Source organism: Protopterus annectens, chromosome 4.part1 (assembly GCF_019279795.1).
Source record: "Protopterus annectens isolate FY-2018-M chromosome 4.part1, PAN1.0, whole genome shotgun sequence".
Classification (NCBI taxonomy): Eukaryota; Metazoa; Chordata; order Ceratodontiformes; family Protopteridae; genus Protopterus; species Protopterus annectens.
The window spans coordinates 467,548,718-467,574,700 of NC_056734.1; the positions used below are offsets into that span (position 1 = coordinate 467,548,718).

The 25,983-nt window shown below is 37.4% G+C and overlaps 1 protein-coding gene across 1 annotated transcript in view; it reads left to right on the top strand.

Annotated features, from left to right (window-relative positions):
• Positions 1–25,983, top strand: part of LOC122801229 (mucin-4-like) — a 279,676-nt gene that overhangs the window by 219,399 nt on the left and 34,294 nt on the right. Inside the window, exons 20-21 of the mRNA XM_044070782.1 lie at positions 3,779–3,913; positions 19,490–19,671. Coding sequence (XP_043926717.1) covers positions 3,779–3,913; positions 19,490–19,671 — 317 coding nt within the window. The remainder of the gene's footprint in view (positions 1–3,778; positions 3,914–19,489; positions 19,672–25,983) is intronic.

The window sequence follows — 25,983 nt, forward strand, 5'->3', positions numbered from 1 at the left end:
AGCTGTTGCTAGGGCAGATTTCCTTTTGGTGTCCGCTTTACATCTTCTTTGGGCTGCCCATTGTAGTTAGGTAGTTGCTGGGAAGATTATTTCAGTCCCTGATTTGTTGCAGCAGTTGTGAATGTGGTTATGGCATGGGGGGTTGAGTAATTTGCTTACCCATGCTTGTTTCTTCTTTTTTGCACAACAAGAGATTTACCTTTTTTGATGAGTGTATCTCTCTCCTGCTTTGCTTTATGGAGTGTATTCCACTAGCTACTGCACTCCTTTTTGTTGTGGGCTTCACCAGCATTTTACCATCCTTGCGGCCTTCTCATTTTTGTTATCTTTCTACAGTATTACAGTATTACAGGACTATTTGCATTTGATTTAGTATTCCTTTTTTACTTTTATCCATTGGTTCTTTGGGGTGTGTGTTTGGATAGTAGTAAGACTTTACTCTGTTAGGTATTTTATGTCCTGTAGTACTGTTTGATATTTTGTTTCTTTTTTTTATTTTCTTCCTTTTGTCAAACTTCTTGCCAGGCCTTCTTTACTGTTTTCTATTTCATTCTGAGCCTTGTAGGATTTGTTATGCTTGCTATTATTTTTTTCTCCTTAGTCTTTCTTTTTGGCCTAAGCATCATGTTTTTATTAGGGCTTTCTGCTCCTACATAGCTATTGTCTCTTCCTTTGTCAGTTTTGCAAGGTCTTTTGCTTCTTTCTTTCTTTCTTTATCTTCTTTTTCCTGGTTGGTATGACTCCAAGCCCTAAACCAATCACCCTTCACCAGACAGGTTGTAATCAGCACATTTCTCTCACAAGGGTGCAGAAGGGCTCCTTCCAATCAAAGATGGCTTGAAAAATGTGCTCAGAATAAAACAGCCACTATAAATAGACCCAAATGCAGCAAACCTGCATTTGGATGGGTCTGTATTAGAACACCGGACATTCAAAATGTCGAGTGTTCTAATATCGAACCCTAGCCATCGAAAACAAAAAACAGCAAATATTCGGAACAGCGAATTATTTCCTAGGGAAACAATTTGCTGTTCCAAAACACATACAAACAACACAAGCACACCAAACAAACAGCAATCCACACACACACACCTAAACTAACACCTAACCCTAAACTAAACTATACATACACCACTAACTATCCACTTACCTTAACCCAAACCCTAACCCTAAGGTCCGTCACTATCGCACAGTCACCTCAGCTGCTCCCTAACCCTAACTCACCTAACTCACCCTATCTCCCACATCCACACAATCGCACACTTACCTGACCCGTGCCCTATCCCTAACTCACCTAACCCGCCCTAACCCACACATCCACACATTCGCACACTTACCTGAACCCGACCTGTAACTTTCCACCAGAGCGCTGAAAATACCAAAGCAACAGAAACAGACAACCAAATTCTTTCCCTAGAAAAGAACGAAATTTTCTGTATCTTTGGTATTTTCAGTGTTCGCTGAAAGCGGGTCGATATTAGAACACTCGACATTTTGAATGTTCAATCTTCTAATATAGACCCTATTTGGACTCTACTACAGCTACTAAGCTACACTAATTTAGGTGGGAAACACTAAAAATGTTTTACTCAGCAGTGAGACACTAAAAATATTTTAAACAGAAGAAAAACATCAAGGATACACTAAAGAATGTTTCAAACAGCAAACAAATCAGTTATTTAAAACACTGCTTGGTGGGAAAACAAAACAAACAGAACAGATGCTTTGCAAACAGTGAAAAGTAGCAACAGTTACTTTGCAAACAGAGAAAATAGCAAAAAAAGAAGCTTTGCAACAGTGAAAATAGCAACAAAGTACAATTTAGCAGGCACAGTAAGGCAGACAAATGCAGTACAAACCAGACAGTGCAGTTTAGTTTACAGTATTAAATACAGTATTAAATAAGCAGAACACAATAAAAGTGCAGTAAATAGTATAATCAAGGGAAAAAAAAAGGCTGCTTATAGTTTTTGGGAAGCTCAGAAGCCATTAGTCATTTGGTCTATTCTCCCATGTATTCAGCATCATCCTGTATATTAAGAAGGACAGTTTTTTGCAGCCTTCAGGACCTTCAGGAATGGGTGAGATAACCCTGTCCTACAAAAATAAGTTACTCATACAAACAAAGCTCATAACAAAGTTCAACCTCACATTGAAATGACAAAACAAGTTTTATACACTAACTGCTGCCTGTACAATGCACTAAATTGCACGTGGGCTTTTTCTTTAGTAACTTCCACCATTGTAAAATCTTAGAATGTATAAATGTAACTACTGTTTGTTTAGAAATGTAAATAGAAATATGACTACTCTTTGTTTAACTGGAACTTAGTATAATGCAATGTAAGCAAATGAAGTTTTTCTGTCCGGGCCTCCACTAAAAATCTGTATTATCCAGTCGGACTTTCCCGATAAACAAAGACAAATAAATAAATATGTTGGGGTCATGTAAATGCCTTATTGGAATCTAAGACAAATAAGACCATTCAAAGAAGTGGAATCAGTATAAACACATTAAAGTACCCAGAAGATGGGGGGGCACTGAACTATGTTGCAGTGCTTATATTATTCTGCAGTAAGGCTCATGATGAGAAGAATCGTCAGTGATTTTAGTAAGATGGAGACCCTGCATCTCCTTAGTGTAAGTACAGGCAGCAGGAGACTAAGGTAGTGAGCTTTCATCAAGGTTATCTGTGGACTGGAGGATAATGGAAGGAGTATGCATCGTCATGTCTTCAATAGGGAAATCGTCAGGTTAGAAGACAATGGCTGATTTACTTGCACCCATTTTATAGAAGAAATTATAATCACAGCTGTATTTTATGTCAGACATTGACAGCCTGATCTCCTGCTAGTGTTCTAAAACTGCAATCTAAATAAGTGTTCGTAGCTAGTGAGCAGTAAGCCTTGTATAATACTGCAGTGATGAAGGTAAATGATGAAGGAGATATTCAGAATAGTGTCATATTAGTAAGGAACAAATAATGTATTTCAGGATTAACCACTTTACTGAGTCGACTGATGTCTGTGTTTTGAATAAAGCTCTACTTCCTTTTTAGTTCTCACTCATGTACAGCTGCTGTAATGACTGATTCTTGTTTTTCTCTTCTTCCTGATTTTTAATGGAGATCTAACATAGTGATAATTATGTTACAGGATGAGGAATGTGTAGATCTTGGTGCATGAGTGTGTATGCTCTAGCTTTAAGAAGCACGTGCAGCTGTACATGCACGTGCAAATACCTAGTGCCATTTTGAAGAAGCAGCTATGCATAACCATAGTTGTTGATTTGTATACAAGTTATTTAAGTTAAACTGAGTAAGTCTCTACAGTGATGTGTTTGTATAAAATAAAGCTGCTTGAAGAGAACCCACAAAAACTCTTTTATCATGTCCTAGACACGGAAGCGACAGAACATATCGTTTGTTTCTTCTCCAGTAGCTGACCATCAAGTCCCTCTTTGCTAGCTCAATTGCTCCATCTGTATATCCCTGTTTTCCCTTAAATGGGTTGGTCTCTCTTTAAGGAGAAGTCCAGCCCATAGGATACCCACCTGCTTGTGAAGGTTCCAAAGGCTGCATCCCCACCAAGTAAGCAGATGAGATATCATCCATCCAATGAGGGACTTTTCTGCAATGGCTGCTAGGCATAAGGCTTAAACAACTCTCTGATAATGCAAGGAATAACAGACCTAAATGACAAAGTTTATTTACTAGAGTGTACTTGTGTATGATTTAAATATAGACATTTATCTATATTTTCCTCTCTGATTTTCTAGATTCCTATCCTCCAACAATAATGGGTGATGACATTATTCAGGCAAACATTTCTGAAACAGTAAAAAAGAAGTACAATGCGTCTGGAAAACAGGTGTACTTTATGACTTTTACATCATCTGATCTTAACATTACAGGTAATAACTTGATTTCACTACTGGTTCTTTTGAAGAAGGATATTAATGCTTGAGGAATATCATTTTAAGAAACTTAACAGTAAAAGCTGGATCCTAACAGAATCACATTTATTTCTAAATATGCAATTTCAAAATACTGTATGATATTTTTCCTATTTATTTACTTCTTCACCCTTTCATTTGTACTTTTAGGAGCTGTCTGTTAGTGATAATACCCACATTATCTTTCTATATTTTGATAGTATGCTCACATAAATCTTTGTGGTTTAAAAAGGTTTAACATATTGTGTACATATACAGATCTCTTTTGTTAGAATTTTGATCTGCCCCAGTCATATTCTTCATATCTCTAAGTAGTAATCATGTGACACCAGAGAATGGATTAATATGTTGCTAATCATGAAAATTACTGTACACTGCAAAATAAAAAAAAAAAAACTATTATTTTTTTTTTTCATTGCATAATGTGTGTTATTTTTTGTTTTTTTTGGTAGACTTTTAAAATTGGTTAAATAAAAATAAAGCATAAACACTTATAAACTGATTATATTAGAGAAGAGGCAACAGTCTGAAATGCAGGTGCAGTAATATTGAGAAATTTAAGTAAAAAATGTATAACTTTAGCAAGAAGTTTAATTCTACCAGCAAACTTCAAGGTATGTTTCAGTACTACTTTTTTGGGCAGTACTTAAAGCTAAATTTTCAACATGACGTTTTCACTGCTAGTCAAATATGTGACTGTATATTGGCTAGAAACTGCAGTTTTAAAACATTTTCTAAGAATAAAATGAAGAGAAACAAAAAATGAAAATAAGCATTCTAGTTATTTGTGGTTTATTTATATACGATTTATAACTCAATTATCTTACTTTACATAGCCCATTTGCAGCAGAAGTCTAGGGAGGTAGTCTCCAAAATTAGAATACAAGACAACCAATACATAAGCAAGCAGAAATAGCAGTAAAGAGAAAGACAGCTAAAAAGGTAAACCATGAACAGATTAATATACACATCATATGCATGTAGCTCCTATATCAGAAAAGTTTGAAAGAAAGAACATAGGAACACCTCACAACAATTGCATGTTTAAGGACCATAAATATACTGCTCGGAAATGCAAAAATGGAAATATGATAAGAATGACATTTCTAGTAAGTCCAAAACTGGTACATCTTGGACAATACCCTCTTCTCAAAAGAACAAAGATATGGAAGGTAGTATACATAAGTGGGGAAATGGGGATGTAGCTTCTACAGCATGGGGATGATGCCTTACCCCCACAAAAAACACTTTTAATGTTTAATAATAAATTTCATCCGTCACCATTATATAAAGTCTCACACTTCATTTTTCAGATTTCTAAGAGTCACAATAGCATGTCTCTTCTGAGAGGTTGCTCAACATGTAATATATATCTGGCAAAGTGTACAAGGAAATTTTGAAAGTTTAATTTCACGAAATACAAATTAGTTTCATATTTTTGAGAGCCATTTGCTTTTTTGTTTGAATTTTAGATTAAGTACTTCTATAATATGCTCTATTAGAAATTCAGCGAGATATATGTGAGGCCAACATCTGCTGCTTCTGAAAGTCTAGACTATAAGCTGCAAGCCAAACAAAACAATAGGAAATTTAAAAAGATAATGCTATAACATTACAGCATTTTTACATGGGGCCCTCTCCTCCCACTGCACTCCCATAATGAGGAGTAGTGTGCCCACCACATCTTGGCCATTCGTATATATTAACAAAGATAACTGCACCTGAGGGGGGGGGTGCTCATGGGTATAACATCCTTGGAGTTAGTATATAGTCCCTGCATATTCACATGCATTGTTCTGTTATTCCATGGACTGTAGTTACATTCCTTAGAATTAATACACTCCTGAGAATTTCATAAGGAGATCTTATTTTGTAGATGTATATATGTGTGTGCTTGTTTGCACATGAGTATGTGCATGTGTGTGTGTTGCATGTCATGTTTTCACGTGTGTGTGTGTGTGTGTGTGTGTGTGTGTGTGTGTGTGTGTGTGTGTGTGTGTGTGTGTGTGTGTGTGTGTTTGTGTGGCTGCGGGTGTGTATATGCCTATTTTACTTTGCTTTATATGGTAACCTGGAAAGTATACTTTTCAGTTCTAAAATGAGCCATATATTTTCAGTGCCAAAAAATAATCAGACTCAAATAACATTCTTACTTTTTCTGTTTGCTGCATCTATACTGCAACACGTTGTACAATTTCAATGCATTATTGTCCATTTTGATTTAGTAACTTATATTTATTTTGCTTACTTTCATTGTTACTGTGTATGTATTGATGGTTTGGAATTATTTACCCTAGGAAACTAATGGAATAAATAACATCAATGCTTACAGAATGGCTCCTTAACATATCAGTCTGTATAATGGATGTGTATAGCTGGTTCATGTATTGCTCATGCTCCCTTCTAAACTGCATATATGTATGTGTATATGAAGTTTTTTTATATTTGTGTTAATGTGGCTTTCACAGTTGGTCACACTATATTTGTATAAGTGGATATGGTACCATTAAAGCATACTGGTGTATTAATTTTGCATGCACGGTTTCAGTCTATATAAATGTAAAAACACTTTCATCTTCACATTTTCATTTTCCTCGCAGTACATAGCTACATTTTGATTTCTCCCAGTGCTATCATCTGAACTGTCCTTGAAGCTATACAACACTATATGCAAGGGAGCTACTGTGGTTCTACTGTAAACATCATTTAGCCTCAGGAGGTGGTTGCAGGGGGGAGAGAGGTGGAAAGAGAGGGGTGAGTGGGAGCTGGGGAAAAGAGGGTGGTAGAAAGGGGGAGGGGGAGAGAAATAGGGAGAGGGGGATGAAGAGGGAGGGGGAGAGAGAGAGAGAAGAGGCCAAGGGGGGAGGTGCAGAAGATGTTAGTGGTGATATAGATGAAAGAAACACTGGAGATGAGGATAGATCGGATCTATATTTGTTCCCTCGACACTGTGACAATGCATGCTCATCTGCAGTATAGTTACATTTTTAACCTTCTAATTTCATATTATTTTACTGTATAAATTAAATGTTTTTTATCAGATAGAAAATTCAGTCAGTCCAATTACTTTGTAAAATTCCATCATGGAGATTCTTTGGGTTGAATTCAGAGATGTCATCCATATGGAGTACCAGAGCTAGTATAGAGAACTTCTTAGCCACAGTACCGATAGATGTGCAGTTTAGACCATAGTACCTCATCGGTAAGAAATAAATGACTGTCAGTTATCACTCAGCAAGTAGTATCCCTCGGTAACAAATACTGACTTTTCTTGCAATTTCATGATGCTGTACATGGCACCAGCATTGTTTATGCCACTAATACTTTTGCCATACAGTGCTCAGATAGTATACACTAAATATCCAGCAATAGTGCTGGGTTTTATATTTCCTACAACAGCTAAAGCTGCAGGAGGCCATTGCATTACTTCCTGAAACAGCATAGCCAACAGGAAGTGGTGCATGGCAAGTACATATATCTGCAGCTTCTTTTGCCAGCAATGTAAGTTCACAGTTGGAGAAAAGCAGTGGAAGTGTTTTATGATACACAGGCTCATGCTTATCAGGTAATCGGCATTAACATTACTGGATTACACACAGACATATCAAATAGCTACTTCTTTGCCTCCCTCACTGTAGGTTGCACTATGTTTCCTCAGCTTACCTTTTATTTGCATGTTTAATCTTATACATATACACAAAGAAAAGTACAATAGATGCATCCAAGAGTAATATAATAAAATAAGCATAGTAAAATAAAATGCAAGGTGTGCTCCAAGTAAAATGACAAATAATCAGAAAAAATAAACATAAAAAGTGAGACAGTGAATGTAGATAAGCATAAAATGAGTTACAATGCTGATAAAAAGAAGTTAAATATTCATTGCAGATGTGGGACAATATTTAACATCTCTCTGTCTAGATGTAAGCAAAATAATGTAGTTTCAAGCCCATAGATAAAGAACTGTATATAAAGACGAATAATTCAGCATTAAAAGTGAGCACCTAAACCATGACGTGGAAAGGCTCGTGGATAGTAATGTCACTCAAACCCACAGATCTCCACTAATGGATGTTAAACAATGCCTATCCAATATTGTAAAATGGACCCAGAGACAGAATGACATAAATGGCCACCTGAGCCACAAATACCTATTTACCAGATCTGAACCCTCGACAATCAGCAAACCCTGCTCAGCTGATGGCCTCACATACTAATGACATTTCAGTGTTTAAATTAAGTCCAGGATCAAATAGCCATTAACTGTTTATTGCATTAACACCCATAATATCCAGATGAATGAACAGAAGGAAAACGAACATTGCTGCCGAATTGTACAACTTGTTTAAAGTTACCATACAGTAACAACATGAAGTAAAACATTTTGGTTATATAGTCCACAATATGAAGACTATCTGATAAAAATTAAAGTTGTCACTGACACTGTGTAACTTGTTTCTAGCATCAAACAAAGCAGTAAACTCACTAAATGAGCACAGTCATACAAGATATAGATTAATGCTCTATTAAATCTAAGGGGCTAATGAAGCCAAATCAGTTTTAACAGAGTCAAAAAGTAAGTTGAGTCCATTATTACATGGAGTACAAAAGCAATGATTATATGACATAATGAAAACCTGCTTCTGTTTGCTGCTAACCGTTTACTGCCTTAGCTCTCTGAATAGCATTAAGTGATTACTCAGCTGAAGTCAAGACATGTCTCTAGAGCTGGTGTAGTAGAGTGTTTAAGGGAGGAAAATTTATTGCATACAACAGAGCAAGCTGTGGAGCTACACCTGTATAGGACACAGGGAACATTGAAGAAAGAGGGTCCTTATCACAAAGGATATATACCAATTATGCTCTTTATACACAGTTTTAAAAGGCACAGAAAGCACACGGGGAAGAGGAGTTACATATCTTACGTGAACACAAACTGACAATTCTTTTTTTTTTTTTTTTTTTCTACGTTGTGCCTTACTAACAGGACTCTGTCTGTAAAAAGCAACAGAAAAACCTGTAGCTGTCATCTGATTGCTAGTTTTTTATGTTACTAGCCCCTCCTTTTTTAGCCACGATTCTCTGTGAATGCACCTCCTTTTCAAAATCTTAATTACCAAGCATTCAAGCTTGATATATCTAAAAGATGGCACCGGGCTACTTTATATAAAATTGTTACTTTTGGGGTAAAATTCTCCCTAAACTTCACTTTTTGTTATTGCTGGTAAGCCAATGTCTAGCTTCCCTCACCTTCTTATCTGAGATTCATGTCAGGAAATTAGAAATTTTTTATGTGTATGGACAGGTTTTGAATTCTATAGTTTCTTCTTGCCCTTCTCAAACAGTTAGTGTTCACTACTTGCTTTGTGAAATTGTTGATTGTTTCTATGGAAAGGATTAACACCTCTTTTTTCAACTGCATTTTGTTACTTTTTCTGGGTTTGGCTACTGTGGTGTTGTATAACGGATAACAATCTGTTTAGAAAATGTAACTGTGATAATAAGATATCACCTCGACAGAAGCAGTGTGTGTGCCTGTATGTTAGGGGAATAATATTTTGATACAGTCTGCAAAATGTGTTTGGTTTCACCCCAACAATATGAGGGAGAGAAGAAATGTGCTGAAATTGTTTAAAATGGAGAAAGGGCATGCATCCATCTCAAGTGAAGCTTTGCAGTGAAGACTTCTTTGGAGTCACCCCCCCCCCCCAACTTCAAGGGCAGAGCCTGTCATTTTCAACAGAGATTTGCCCACACAATTGATGAAGCAAAAGTATACAGCTGGGAAATCCAGGTGGGCCTCTCCAGGTCATAGGCCAAAAATGTCTCCTATTAAACTTGTCAGCACTTCAAATTTGACTTTTCTTATTGAGTGATAGGCCTCTTATATCATACCATGGTCTGAAGACCACTATCAGCAAGAGCCAGGTGCATCTCCCTTCATCCATCTGAAATCAACTGTACATTTGTGGTGGCCTTCAATACAGCCCAACAGAAAATATCTGCTACCTTTTATGTAAACTTTGGGGGGGGGTTGATAGAAGCACTTTTCCAGTTGTTTCATTATTTGCAAAGATATTCTTGGATCTTCTCATCTGGCACCAGTTCCAAGTAGGCCAGAATTGCTCCAAGATATGCCAACATTAGCATTAAGAGAGTTGTTGGCATCAACTTTGCTCTTGAGTTGAGAACAATAGACTTTGATGTCAACAATTCTGGTGTTGACCTTGGCATTTAAGTTTATGGTTTCATTGTCCATATTACCTGTATTCTTTTTATTTATTTGTTTTGTTTTATTTTATTTTATTTTTTTTTGGTTGTCCTAGTTAGTCCAATTAGGCTACTAGCCTCTTTTTTAGGGAAGACTTGAGGTGGTATTTATACTATAGAAACTGACAAAAAAGAAAAAGAAATTCAAAACAAACAATCCACGTAGAAGCCAGAGGACCTTTATTCCTGGTGCCTCGGCCTTTCCCTTTCAAGGGATAAATTGTGCAAAAAACAGCTGCCTTAAATGCACTCCATTATTACACTTATCCATTAAACAATTAACAATTATTCAATTAAATACATTTCCCCTTAAAAAGGGCCCATCAAGATTTACCCATATCTGAAAAACCCACATACTAAATACTTTTAACACTTATACACAAAAAGCAAATGCATTTTTAACACTTTTGTTTTCACTGTATTTTATAACTCTTAAAAATTTAAAGAGAATTTTAAATTTAACCCCCCAGGATGAAGGGTTCATAGTTTAAAATATAGGTGGTTTCTAACTGATTTAACAATGAATGAACCCCCCCACACACACACACCTGTTGGCCATGCTAAAATACTAAGAAATAAAGATGCACCATTGCCAGCATGTTTTCTCAAAAACTGTTGCGCTATGGGACTTTCCCTCCTTTGGTTTCTAATGTCAGCTAAGTGTTCCAGCGCCCTAATCCTCGCCATTCTTTTTGTTTGCCTTATATACCAGCATACCTTTACACATCCACATCCCAGAATACAAAGTCACTCATAAGAAGTATACTTACGGCCATTAATATTAGAACCTCTGAGAGTCCATGTTCTAATACATGCACTACAGCCACCACATCTAAAAGACCCCGGATGGCTCATTTGATGTATGGTTCTGACAGGTCTATTCAACAATTCCTTTAGATTGCAATATCTATTAAAGGAAAAAGTCACTTTCTTAGGAAGAATAGTACTTAAAAAGGCATCTGAAATGACCATAGGCCATAGTTCCCTAACTATTCTCATTAAACAATCTGAAAAAGAGCTTATACCTACTGACATAAAAAAGCCTTTCACCTTCTCCACTTACATCCATGTTGCTCCTGTCAGAGAAAATGCCTTGAACCTGATTTGGCCTACTGATTTTTTCCCTTTCTTCCACTTTTTTTCTAGCTTTCCTCAAAATCTCCCTTTGTTATCCCCTATCAGGGAGTCTACGCTCCACCTCCATCAAATATTGATCTCATGACCGAATATTCGAGGTGTGCACAATTTATGTCTTGAAGGCAAAAGGCCGAGGTGCCAGGAATAAATGTGCTCTGGCTTCTACGTGCATTGTTTGAGGTATTTATACTCTTGGGGAAAGTAGGCCAGGTCATCTGGAAGCTTCCCCTACTCTTTACAATAGGTGCAGTGGGACCTTTTATGTCTATCTGAGCTACCAGCAATTTAAGGAGATGAAGCCTTGGTTTTACGTCTCATCTAAAGGACAACTCAAGGGCTTGGGCACAGACAAGGTCTTGCTAGGACCTTTGACCCAAAGGGGTTGGGGTCCTTGATGTTGATCTCATTGCCAAACTCATTGGCATCAGTGGCCTCTTCAATAACTTTAGCTTGTAGGCTGTCAGGGCTAAGGCACTTGCCGGTGAAATCAGGGTTAATGTTTCTCTCTTTAACTGCACCTATTATGATGTCAATATCAATCTATTAGGAAGATGTCTCTTTGCATTGGTATCAACCTTCAGCCTTCTTCGGTAACTTTAGCTTGTAGGTTGTCAGGGCTAAGGCACTTGCCGGTGAAATCAGGGTTAATGTTTCTCTCTTTAACTGCACCTGTTATGATGTCAATATCAATCTATTAGGAAGATGTCTCTTTGCATTGGTATCAACCTTCAGCCGTACTGTACAGCAGGTAGAAGTTCTAGATCTGTCATGTAGAGTCTCTCTATGGTATTGAGACCTTTTCCAGTTTATTCATCATCCTCAGACTCAAAATACCAGTGGCTTGATAAGAAACATATCTGCAAAAGGAAGAACATAGACTATCCTTAGTTTCCATTCCAGATATCAAAGATAAAGGTTAGGCATTTTTTTTTTAGAAATGACAAGACAGATCTAGAGACAGATTATAGACTCATCATTCTCTAAATAAAAAAAATCTTCAGGAGTATTTTTATAACCCCTGAACATCTTTCTGAGTGGTATTTTCAATAGATTCAATGGTAAAACTGCAAAGGAATTTCCTGATATTGTGATCTGTCCTGGGGGACAGACAAGATAGTTCCACCTCTTATGGGTTGGACTTGTTAGGCTTTGTCTCTTAAACTTAATTTTCTTTTGCTTGTGACTGCTGTTAAAAGGACTTCGACCCCTGCACAGCCCTGCTATTCGTCCCCTGCTGAAGGAATCAAGGACCAAGGACAAGTTTGGGAAGCATGCTTACGTGTCCTTTACTCTTTCTTTGATGGCAATAAGTGATCTGTAGTATAATATTAGATTCTAGGAGGAGGTCACAAATGAGACATATCAGTCAATGAAACAGTTACTGGCTGGACAGCTAAAATGGTTACAGCTGGCAGTTATATTTATTTTATTATTTACTTGACATTTGTTGACTGGGTTGGTCCAGCTGGGACAGAGCTCTACAGTTAATGCATACAATTAAATCAACTTAGTACAAAGGTAATACTACAAAATCTCAGGAAGATATATACAATAGCAGGCTTAACATGAATGGCAATTTGACTCTACATATCAGCATGTAGCAAGATAAAGCACAGAGTGCAAACAATAATACAGGTAACATTTACAAGGCTAACAGTGTAGTTAAAGGTAAGTAAGTAGGGGTTTCTAAGCTTAGTCATTCAACTATAGAAAAGTAGTACATTATTACATAATAAACTGGCTTTGAATGGGAGATGAGGTGGTCGAGTACCAACAGATTTAATAAGAGTGTAGGTTAGAGGTGGAGAGGTAGAAAGAATGGCTTGCAGTGATTGCAATGATTATGAGGAAGGTGGGGTTTCACATATGTAGAAGGTGAGAGACTGGCTGGCCTAAAGAGATGGGTCAGTCAGTGGGGAGATAGCACAGACATAGTTTATTTTTGCTTAAGTGATTTTTTACTGCCCTTCTGAATTGGGGTTTGGGACTAATGTGATGGATGTCGAGTGATAGTTTATTCCAGTTTTCAGTGGGGTGATAGCTATAAAGGTTTTTTCCTATGTTGATCTTGGATTTGTGGGTGGGCAGGAGATGTTGGTCAGAGCATGTTCTTGTTGGAGTGTAGGAGGAGATGATAGGTGTGATGCTGGGGCAGACATTGGGCTGGTATAGGATATAATGAATTATGTGAAGCTGAGAGAGGAGAAGGTTATGGGGGAATTCTAACCAGTTCAGTTTTTTAATGCTAAGCAGTGATGAGAGGGACTAATGTGATGGATGTCGAGTGATAGTTTATTCCAGTTTTCAGTGGGGTAATAGCTATAAAGGTTTTTTTCCTATGTTGATCTTGGATTTGTGGGTGGGCAGGAGATGTTGGTCAGACCGTGTTCTTGTTGGAGTGTAGGAGGAGATGATAGGTGTGATGCTGGGGCAGAAATTGGGCTGGTATAGGATATAATGAATTATGTGAAGCTGAGAGAGGAGAAGGTTATGGGGGAATTCTAACCAGTTCAGTTTTTTAATGCTAAACAGTGATGAGAGGAGTATGGTAGTTCAGCAGAAAATTTTGCTACCTTGTTGTAAGTGGACTCGAGTTTAACAATAAGTGAGGTCTGTAAATTGGTGAGAATTTGAGAGCCATAGAGAAGTGTTGCTAATAGGTAGGCTTGTGATACAGCTGTTTTAACTTTACTTGAGAGAAGGTTTTTGTTTCTATGAAGGAGACTGATTTTTTGGTGGGTTTTCTTAATGTTACTTGGAATATGCAGGTCAAATTTCAGCTGGTCATGAATAATGACTCCTAGTAGTTTGGTGCGGCTGTCTACTGTGATGGGTGTGTTATTGTAGGAAGTGATGGTGAGTGATAGTTTCAGGTGGAGCATTGTTTTTGGTACGAAGAGTAAGAGTTTGATCTTCTTTGGATTTAAGATTAGAAGGTTTTGGTTGAGCCAGTTTTCAATGGACAGGAAGGAGTCCTGTGTTGTAGTATGGAGTTCAGGAAGGGAATCAGCAATGGTGATGATTGTGGAGTCATCTGCAAGCTGGACTAGTGATGAGTGTGGGGTAGAGGTAGACAACTGATTAGTAAAAATATTAAATAGCGGTGGTCCTAGAATTGATCCTTGAGGTACTCCCATCTGTATAGAGAGATCTGGGGAGATAGCAGAGCTCCATTTGACAGATTGGAAATGGTTGCTGAGGTAACTAGAGAACTAGCTGATAGTGATGGTGGATAGGTTTAATTGTGAGAGTTTGTGTAAGAGTAGGGGGTGGGGGACTGTGTCAAATGACTTTGAGAGGTCGACAAGGAGACAGGAGACTAGTTTATTCTGGTCTCTAGCTTGTGAGATGGTGTTAATAAAGGGGATGAGAGCAGTAGAGGTACTATGACCAGGGCGAAAGCCATGTTAGGTGGGGGTGAATAGGTTCTCTTGTGTAAGGTGTTGTAGGATTTGTTTGTGTACACATTTTTCCAAGATCTTAGAGAGGGGTGATAGAATTGCTATAGACCTATAGTTGGATACTTTGGTGGAGTTACCTCCTTTATGGATGGGAAGAGTGTAGAACTTTTTCCATATGACTGGGACTTTTGCTTCAGTAATAGATCGGTTGATGAGAATAGAGATTGGTAGGGCTAAGGAGTTGCCAGCTTGCTGGAGTGGAGGGAGACTATCTATTGAGGAAGAACAAGGTTTAAGGTTAAGAAGCAGAGATTTTATGTATCTGGTAGATACAGCTTTTAGGCAGAAAGCAGAGGAAATGCTAGAGGGAATTTGAGGGATGGTGGGTTGGGTGGAGTTAGAATTTGGATGGTTGATAAGTTTACTTATGGAATGTATGAAGTAGGAGTTAAACTTTGTTGCAGTTTGGAGGGGAGTGATAGTGGGGCTTGGCTGGGGAGTGGATGGGTTACTTTGATGGAGGATTTGATTATTTGTATGCCAGAATTTCTTTGGGTTGTGTAGGTGTGTTTTGGGGGGATTTGAGTAGTAGTTTTTCTTGTCATTGTTAATGGCTTTCTTAGTAAGGTTACAACGTTATCTATATTGTTGTAGGTGAATGGACAGTTTAGATTTGGTTCAGAGCTTCCACTTTTTGTGCCTCTGGGCCATTAGGGATTGAATGGAGAGAGTTAGCCAAGGGGATATTGCAGATTTTATTCTGACATTGCATATGGGAACAATAGAGTTGAGTATATTAAGGAATGTGTTATTAAATTCTGAGACAGCTTCGTCAAGGGCTAGCTATTTGAGAAATGGCCAGTTGATAGCAGAGAGCTGACTATTTGGTTCCTTATGGTCAACGTTTATTAGTTTATGGCATGCTTTGATTTTATGGGGGTTGAGTATGTGTGGGCTAAAACTGAGGACTTTGGTTGGGCAGTGGTCACCGAGGATGTCGAGTTGGGTTTCAGGGAAGTGATATTTATGAGGATGTGATACTAGAATCCAGTCAAGTATAGCTGAGTGTGTAGCTGATTGAGTGATATAGGTAGGTGTAGTTACTAGTTGGGTGAAACCATAAGTTAATGAAAATGGAGGTGGATAAAGTGGTGAGAGTTAATCAGTTGATGTTGACAAGGAGAGAATACTTTCCAGTACTATGATATTGTCACCAGGTGGAATGTAGATTGCAACAATGTTAAGTGAGGTGTGGGGATTAATTTTACAGTTAGCCAAAAGAAGTTCTGCAGGTGAGTCTGGAAGGGAGGTGGACACTAGAGGTGTTAGTGTGAGGTTTACAGTGTACATGATAGTTACACCTCCTTCTTTCTTTTTGTGTTGATCTAGTCTTAAGATGTTATAGCTGGGAGGAAAGATGACTTTATCTGGAATGTGGGGTTTTAGCCAAGTCTCGCTAAGGGCAATCATGTTGGTGGAGTGTTGAGAGATCCAAGAACGGAATACAGCAGTTTTGTTTACTAAGTTTTTTGGGTTGATGGAGTAAAGGGAGATGTGTTTTGGTGGGATATGGGAGAGGGGAGTGGTGGTTTATATGAAGGTACCACCAGAGGGTGAAGATGGGCCTGGGCCAGGGTTGAGGTGTATGATATCAGCGAGTAAGAGGGAGAGGAGACTGGTTGAGGCTTAGGGATATAAAGTAGAAAGTATTTGTGTTTTCCTTTAGGGTGGGTTGGTTTAAGTTTTGTGTTTGGTGGTAAGATGTTGGATACAGTGCTGAGTGCTGGCGTTAGGAAAGAATGAGGCAGTTGAGGGAAGACTGGAGGATAGATAGAGGTGGGCGAGTGGAAGCTGGGTTTTAGGGGAAAGGTACAAGAGGAGAGTTTATATAGGATAGTTGTATTGTTATTGTCCAGTCTGACAATGGGATTACCTTACAACACAGCTGAACATTTGACCTGGTCTGCAGCTGCTGGCCTTGGTTTTCACCATCATACCTAGCTCTGATAAGCAGGTTTCACTGAGGACACCAAGGCGATTTGCAAATTCTTATAATCTCATTCGATAATATTCAACCTCAGCACATGCATAATTTTATTAACTAAACTGGCCACTGAAGATGTGATGAAGAATGAGCAGATGACAAAAGAAGACAAACTGCTATTCATAACTTTGAAAAGTCCAGTAAGCTTTCAGTAATATGCAAGTTTGATGCTGAAAGGGAATTATTCTTTAAGACCATGACAAGGGAACAATGTCCTCTAGTTGCTGCCTGCACATTTCAGTGTCCAAGTCCATGGCATACCTGCATCTTTTGATAATATTTCATCAAATTTCTTTATTAATGGTTCATATATTTGCGATACTGCTATTTCCTTAGTACAGTAATATGATATGTAGTCTGTTTTGTTCGAGCTGTAGGCAGTATGCTTTAGTGGAAAGTGAAGTACATAGAATGGCTTACTGGTTTCTCCCTTGTAAATTACACTTATTTGGAAATGCATCTGAAAATTAGATGCTCACCCTTTATTAAATACTAGGCAGTAAATATATGTTTTCTTTGCACTGCAAGTTAATTTGGACATTAATTCTTTGTTTTCAGGTTCTTCCTTGCTGAACACTAAGGCCATCTTTACAGAACACCCAATGGACTAATTCATTCTCTGGGATGAGGGCTTTATGGTCCATTAATTCCATAGGATAAGAATGAAGCAAACTGAGACTGGGAGATATCAGCCACATGTCTGGGGATCATAGCTTGTTGAAAAGCACCAACATCCCCCATGCATGCTTCTAGCATCAAAACAGGTGGCATACAGTGGACCTGTGCAATATACATTCATGCTTCAATTTGATGTAATCCGTTGAGTCCGCTTCCCTTGTACACAGAGCCTTCCATATATATGTTTATAGGTTCATAAGTAAGTACTAGGCTAGCTATTCTCATAGGCCATTTTAAGCTTAGCCAACATCCCATTCAAAGGTGAGAATCAAACCCTGTAACTTGTGTCTGTGAGGCAAACACCTTAACGTTTATAGCAATTCACTAATAGAGATCATACCCAAACACAAGCTTCCCATCCCTTTCCCCTAAAGAAAGGCAAAAAGGTTAGCCTATTTATTCTCTCCTTTCCCTATGCCAGCTCCAACAAGGGGGCCATACCAATTACTGAACCAAGGTCGCCTGGGTCATATGCAGTTTTTTAGCCCTCCATGTCAATGGAGTTGGCTAGAAAATTAATTAAATTTTTGAGACTGGTCCTGCTAGTGATAATTTTATGTCTAATCTATCTATCCTAAACAATTGTTAACTTTTTATATATCATTACCATTTAAAAATAACTAACAAAATTCAGGGCTAATTGAAAAATAAAATTGAAGAAACTGCATTTCAGTTACAGGGCATGATAGATCTACATCGATATACTGATTGTCAAAATACTAAAACCATAAACATAAAAATCTGAAAATGCACGTAAAAAAACTCAAACTTAGCCCATGCAGGAGGCTATGCACACCACAAGCCCACCAAGTCATTCTAACTCTGAGGCTGACCAATATCTAAAACAAAAACAATTCTTATTGTTCTAGAAATCAACTATTGGCTCTCATCTAAAATTGTTCGACCTTGGAGCTTGAATTAATAAATGTGGAAAGTTTAGAAACTAATATAAATATTGTAAATTACACTCTTCTTTTTATAATGAACATATACAATTTTTCTGTGACTACTTTTAACTACTCTGTTGCTGCTTACATTGCTGCCTTTTTTTGTTTGTGAAATGTCATGCATTTCACCAGTGCGGAGGCTGAAATTGGTCACTATTGGTAAGTACACTACCTCAGTAACTAAGTATGAATAAATAAATCTGGGTATGGGGATAGGGGAGTGTGACGTGGGTGATGCATATCAGTACAATACAACATTGTAGACACGACCTGTCAAGACAGCCCTGTACTGCTGTGACCGTAGCTGGCACTGTGCAGATTCAGTACAATACAACATTGTAGATACGACCTGTCGAGACAGCCATGTACTGCTCTGACCGCTGACCGTAGCTGGCACTGCTTCTTTTTGTATCGATTAACTCTAGAGTATAAATAGTCGTGTGCAGTGGAGAAAAGATTTAGGAAACATACAGAAACCATCAGTGGGGGCACACTTGAATCTCTGGATTATCAATTTAGACATGCAGCTTGGGAAATTTAAATACAATAAACAAGTAGGCTTAATTTTACCATAAGATGGGTATCAAATTGAAGGCCTGCTGCTGTCTCTAAACGTAAATGCCCATTGCAAGTTACATTAATACGTGCTGCATACAAGTTAAAGAATATGTAATGTCTTAAAAGCTTAAATGTTTTTAAGCAATAAAATAATTTTAACCAGTAAATTACCTGGGTCAGTTATTCTGCAAATTACTGAATTATGTAGATGGTTTCATATCTCCATTAGCAGTAGCAGCAGCAGTAGTTTTATGATAATTCTATGCCAGAAATAAAAAACAGATATGCAGAAGGCAGGAATAGTTTATAAAATGCTCATGTACTATTCAATATATATGAAGCATTAGGCATATTATAGCAGAATGACAGAACAGTAAATACATAGACATCACTAACAAATTATGAAATATATTTTGTTTTGTAAAATGTCAAGAACTCAACATAGCATATTTATTTTTTGAAACTTATGCTAACACAAATACCGTCTTTTATTAAACAGATAATGGTACCCTCATCTGGATGCCAACAAGCGCCAATCCTTTCACTGCAGATATTGTAGCAATTGATGCTTCCAACAACCTTTCATCCATAATAAGCCCTATGTTTGTCATTTCACTCTGTGGAAGCAATGGGATCTCTCTCTGGAATGATACAACAAGATTGAATGATTCTTCTCTATATGTGAGTATAAAACTGGTAAAATAATGAGAAATTATTTCTGCAGATACTTTTCTTTCATCATGCAAGTCACAAAACTGTTATAATGCTACCTATGCAGCCATTCACTTTTGTTTTATACAAATGTTCCCCTTTAGTGCTTATTCACACTGTCTAGGAGATCTGTGAAAAGGTATGATCTGAGAGGGAATATTTTATAATAGTATATTCATTTGCTGAAATCAGCAGCAGTAGAGAGTGGAGCTCTGGTGAATAAAATAAAATGTGGTAAAACTGTATACCTGTACCAGTAAAAGTCCCTGCATATATTCAGCAGACAGCTGTGTGTTGGTTGTGAGAACAGCAGGAGTTTGATATCACCTCAAATATGCAAAAGTAAATTCAAAAGAAAATTTATATTAAGGTTTTATCTGTGAAGCAAACCTATACATACCCAGGGATGGGGCTTCACCATTGTACCCCTTTTGATATAATCAATGCAATCATTATATTAATTGCAAACTACCTCTGAATACTAGAGGCACATTAGTGAAGAAACTTTAGTTTTCTTTGCAACACTAAAAAATGGCATTAAAATTGTTGTAGTTTGGTATTCACTTATTTATGCATTTTAAATGCTTCACTGTGGGTGATGTGATGAAGCACTTTAAATACTAGACTGATAGACAAAGTGTTGATGATGTCTTAACAAAGATAAACCAGAAACCTTTCCAATCATCTTTCAAACTTTTAGCAGAACTGAGAAAGTATTAAATGTTATGTTATATTTTGCACAAGTTGTTTATATGAAATAGATTTTTTCCTAAAACTGGTGTAATGTGCAATAAATGGTGCATCAAGTATTTTGAGTTTAGTAAAATATGTCCATATATTTAATATAAGGTATTACAAGTGCAAGTCTGTTCTTGTCTGCTCAGAAATAATGTGACTTAAAGGAGGCATGTTGATTTGAGCTTTCTTTCTTCTTCTTCAGGTACTGCAGGTAAGTAAAGTGATGCAGGGTTATGGACTGCACATGGATCTGTAAATGGGGGACTCAAACCTTTTCAGAAGACAGGCTCAGGCAGAGGAGAAGGATAATATGTCTCTTCTGCTAGAAGAGATAGAGAGACATGAGTCTGGGTAAAAGAGAGGATTCTTAGATCCCGAGTTTGTTAAATGATGATAAAAGAAAAGGCAAAATGTGGACAGGTGCTGGGTGTGGAATAAAACGATAGGTTGGAAGAGAAGACAGAATTTTGGGCACTGCATCGACAGGAATGTGAAGGAGAATGAGAGAGAAGAGTGAAGAGGTTGACGAGGTAGGAAGAAGGAGGGAAACTTGAGATGGTCTGAACTGAAAAAGGAGAAGCAAAATGTATAGAGTTGCAGGAGGTGTGAATTTCAGGTAAGGTGTATGGTTGGCACATGAGGATGTTGCACAGATTGGATCATTCACAGCAGGCTGCATAAGAAGGGTAACTGCAGGATGTATGGAAACAGTTAAGTACCTGTTTTACTTTGTTACAGTAGTTCCAAGTTCTGAGAGGTTAAGGAGGATACCTGGAAGTTCAAGGTCAAAATGGTCTCTTTGTTTGGGGGCGCAGTACAGGATATCTGTACTTAGGAAGGGGCGATAGTATGGGAAGAAGGAAGGGGTGAATGAATCAAATAAAGGTCACTCGTGTCTGGAACCTGATGATAGCAATTCAGAAATATGGGGGTCAGAGGTGAGAGGGAACATCATCATCATGAAAGATGTAGAGAACAAATACTAAGATATTGGGATGGCTATAAAAGGTAGGGACTCAGCAGAATTTTTGTAGCGAGAGTGGAGAAAAGTTCTAATAGAGAAGAAGGGCTACACCAACTCTTAGTCAATCTGTAGACGTTTGGTCTGTTGGCATACATAGTGTGGACAAACTTCATAAATTAATCTTCCAAAGATATTATGCATTCTAAAAGGTCTATAATGATGACAATTTTAAGAAAAAAGAGGCAGCTGTTAGAATATGGGCACTACATCTTTTAAAAGATTTAAAACTAGAAATGTACTAAACAAATGCACTAATGGAAGCTGATCACTGATTTATTGAGTCACTTGGACATTGCAGATATCATGCAGAATGCATATACCACCTCAGCTATCTAACTCTTCATCCTCCTTCTCTGAATCTTCTTAAAACTGAATAAAGCACCACACCACTGTCTCTAGGAAACATTTCCAGAACTTCACAACCCTTTCTGTTAAAAAATACTTCTCAAACCTGAGTTAAACTAGACTTTTTTGCTGTTAAACTAGACTCACCCATTTTGACACACACACACACACACACACACACACACACACACACACACACACACACACACACACACACACACACACACACACACACACACATCATTGTAGTCCATGTCACCTATTCTTAATGTTTCCTGTTTATCTCATTCTTCCTGTTTATAATACATGGTGTCCAGAGTATATTTTCTCTTCCCTCTATTCCTCTTTTCTCCTTTTGTTTACATGGTGACATATCCAGTTTCTTTAAGCTGAATATAATAAGGTGCTTTCTTTGTGCAATTTTATCTTAAAATGGTATGTCATGGTTAGCCTATATGAAATCAAACTCACTTGTGGTTTGCAAAAAGAGTTGGCTGCCAGTAAGTGGCATTCTGGGTATTTTTAACAACCAAATTATGAAAATTAATAAAAGCTAAGAAAGGATATTTACCAAGTGTAAAACATGCTCATTGTAAGAATTGATATGACTGTAGGATACTGGAATTAACTGGAAACAAGTGGAATAAGATTGAAGTGAATGTCTTTATCTGTTAAATACCCAGAACTGTTTTGAACAGGTACCATTCTCTCCTTTATGGACCAAATCTTCTTGTACCTTTCGGAATAAAGTCTGCACACACTGTAATTTAGTTAATTATGGTTTATTATGTACAGTACAATGGAGGTAGATATCAACAATATCTGAATCAAATTTTAATGTCCATAGTTTCTGCACTCATTTTACTGTCCATAAATTCTGTACTCAGATATGGTACTGTCTATAATAACAGTGCTGATAATTAGGTCTGTAGTTTCTGCACATATATTCTAATCCTCTAAAATAATATCATTAATATTCTGGAATGCTGGATATTTGATGTGACTTCTGCACCCTCTCTCGGCTGTTTGTACTGCCTTCTGAGGCCTGCACTGCCATGAATTTCTGCATATCAGTCCAAATGAACTAACATAACTGTCTCTGAAGTATTACCTAATAATACCAATGCTGTGTAAAGTTCTACATGCCTCCTTAGCCTTGGCTCCCAAGCCTTGTAGCATCCAAACAAGATGCTTTTGTACTCAAATGTACAGCATATGCTGTTCTTAACAGTATTCTGTTTTCAATGATTGAACATGTTCATTGAAATTGTATGCAAACTGTGAAGCCTGCTTTAATATGGCTACATTTCCAGACTTAAGCAAAGAAAATACTGTATTTTTGTACATTTAAATGATAGCTAATCTAGTGCCTTCTGTGGAAGGCTGGGCACTGGGCTGGCAACTCGACACAGTAAAACTCCACAGCCAATCATGAGCTGACAGGTGATTCACTGTGGTGACCCCTAACCAGGAAAAGCCGAAAGAAGCAGAAGAAGAAAAAATGATAGCTAATCTAACACTCGTAAAACTGCCATTTCTCAACAATCTGAGGTAAAGATTGTTGTTGTCTTTCGGCTTTTCCCGGTTAGCGGTCGCCACAGTGGAACTCCGGTCCACTATTGATTGGCAGTAGATTTTGACGAACACGAGGTGCCAGCTTGACGTTCAACCTTCAACGAAGGCACGCCCATTTACACATGTCTTTCGAACGCCCACCCAACCGCGGGGAGGACATGCAGACTCCACACAAAAGGCACGATTAAAAAACCTAATTTTAAGTCTCTAGCTGATGAAAGTAGGCACACAAAAGAATTATTTCATAAAGAATAAGATTAAAATAATTTGTAAGATAGATTTGTACATGGTCAGTGATATCATTTCTAACGTGGGTTCTCTTAAGACTGTATTTTGAACATAAAATGCAATAATGTTAAAAATTAAGCATATTGTTAGTTAGCTGTTTGTCAAATTAAGGATAAGCCCATAACTGTAGCAAATATCTATAGACAGGGATGATTTTTTTAAAACTCACATTTGCCAATTTTTTAAAATGCAGCAGTGTAACAGATTCTGTTCAGTGTTTTACATGTTATAGAAAGTATGAGGAAATGAATGCTATAAATGAACAACATGCTGATTGTGCAGTAGTGAATGATATGGATTCCTTTATTTATTTATGTATTTATTTATTATATTTTATTTTACATTTGTTGACCGGGTTTTTCTGGCTGAGCTGATACCCCTTTTTCAACGGAGGCCCAGAGAGAAAAACTCCAAATTATTACAATAGAAATTGAAAAATTGTATTGTATGCAAACATAAAACATTCTAGTTGGCGCAGTAATAACATAAATATTATTTAATGAGCATAAATTATCCTAAAATGTAAGTTAGGTACAAGGACCGTATACAGCATAAATGAATACAGCCACTTTAATACAAGTTGGTGAGGATTTAACAGGTAATATACCAGTAGAACAATATTTTAGGATTAAGTAATAGGTGGTTATCTAGATAAGATGATAGCAAAATTATGAAGGAGGGCAGAGAGCAAGGTACATAAGAGAGGGAGACAAGTTATGGATGGTGAGTACAGTGGCATGACCAGCAACTTTTTAGGTATTCTTTAGTAGCAGATTTAATTTTTTTGTGTTGATTTAGTGTTATGATTTCCAATGGGAGTGTCTTCCAAGAAATGGTAGGGTAATAGCTATAGAGTTTTTTTTTCCATTTTGCTCTTATTTATAGATTTGTAGTAAGTCTTAGGCAGAGCTACAGAGAGTCCTAGAAGGAGTGTATTAGAGAGGACAGGTTGGGGTAGAAAGATGGTTGGTACAAGATAGAGTCAATAAGTTGAAGCTGAGAGAGGAGTAACAGGTGGGGAATTCAAGCCAATTTAAGTGTTTTAAGGAGAAATAGTAATGAGAGCTATAACTTTGATGTGCAGCAAATCTGGCAACTTTATTATAGGTAGATTCAAGCTTAGTTAGGAGAGAGGTTTGGAGGTTAGTGAGAATTTCAGATCTATACAATAGGCTTGGTAGGAAATAGGTGTGAGAGAGGGAAACTTTGGCTTTGCTAGAGAGGAACTTTTTATTTCTGTACAAGAGGCCATGTTTTTGATGGGTTTTCTTAATACAAGTGTTGACATACAAGTCATATTTTCAGTTGGTCATCTATCATGACTCCTAGTAGTTTTGTGTTGGGTTCAGCTACGATAGGTGTTTTATTTAGAGAATGGATAATAAAAGTGGATTTAAAGTAGTTTAGGTTTTTGGGAAGAAAAAGTTAAAGTTCGGTCTTTTTGAGATTCAGAATTAGCTGGTTGTTTGAGAACCAGGTTTCAACAGACTTGAAGGATTTCTGAATAATAATATGTATATATATATATAATAATATGAGAGAGAATCTGCAATTGTGATGACTGCAGAATCATCAGTATATTGGACAAGGGAAGACTGAGGACAAGAGATATAAAGTAGATTAGTAAAGATGTTGAAGAGTAGTGGACCAAGAACAGACCCTTGGGGAACACACATTTTGATAGGGAGGCGAGGTGAAAGAGCAGACAGTCAGTTTACTGATTGTAGTTGATCTAAGATGTAACTAGAAAACCAGGCAATGGTAGAGGTAGAGAAGTTAAGGTTGGTGAGTTTGTCCAGAAGAAATGTGTGAAAGACTGTTTCGAATGCTTTGGAGATATCTAGGAATAAGCATAGATACTAATTTATTATCATCTCTAGCTCGAGAGATGGAGTTGATAAAGGATAGGAGGGCAGTTGTTGTGCTATGTTTTGGGTGAAAGCCATGTTGTGTAGGAGTGAGCAGGTTTTCATGACGTAAGTATTCCATGACTTGCTTATGCACACATTTTTCCAGTATTTTTGAGAGAGGTGACAGGATGGCTATAGGTCTAAAACTGGAGATTTCTGTGGAGTTTCCTCTTTTGTGTATGGGAGAGTAAAAAATTCTTTCCAGAGAGGGGGAACTTTAGATTCAGAGTTAGAGTGGTTGATCGGTATACTGACTGGGAGGGATAGAGAGTTAGCTGCGACCTGAAGAAAGTAGGGAGGTATATTGTCAACAGATCTAGAACAAGGTTTTAGTTTGTAAAGTAAAGATTTAATATAGCTAGTAGAAATTGGTTTAAGGGAAAAAGTGTAAGTGGAATTCTG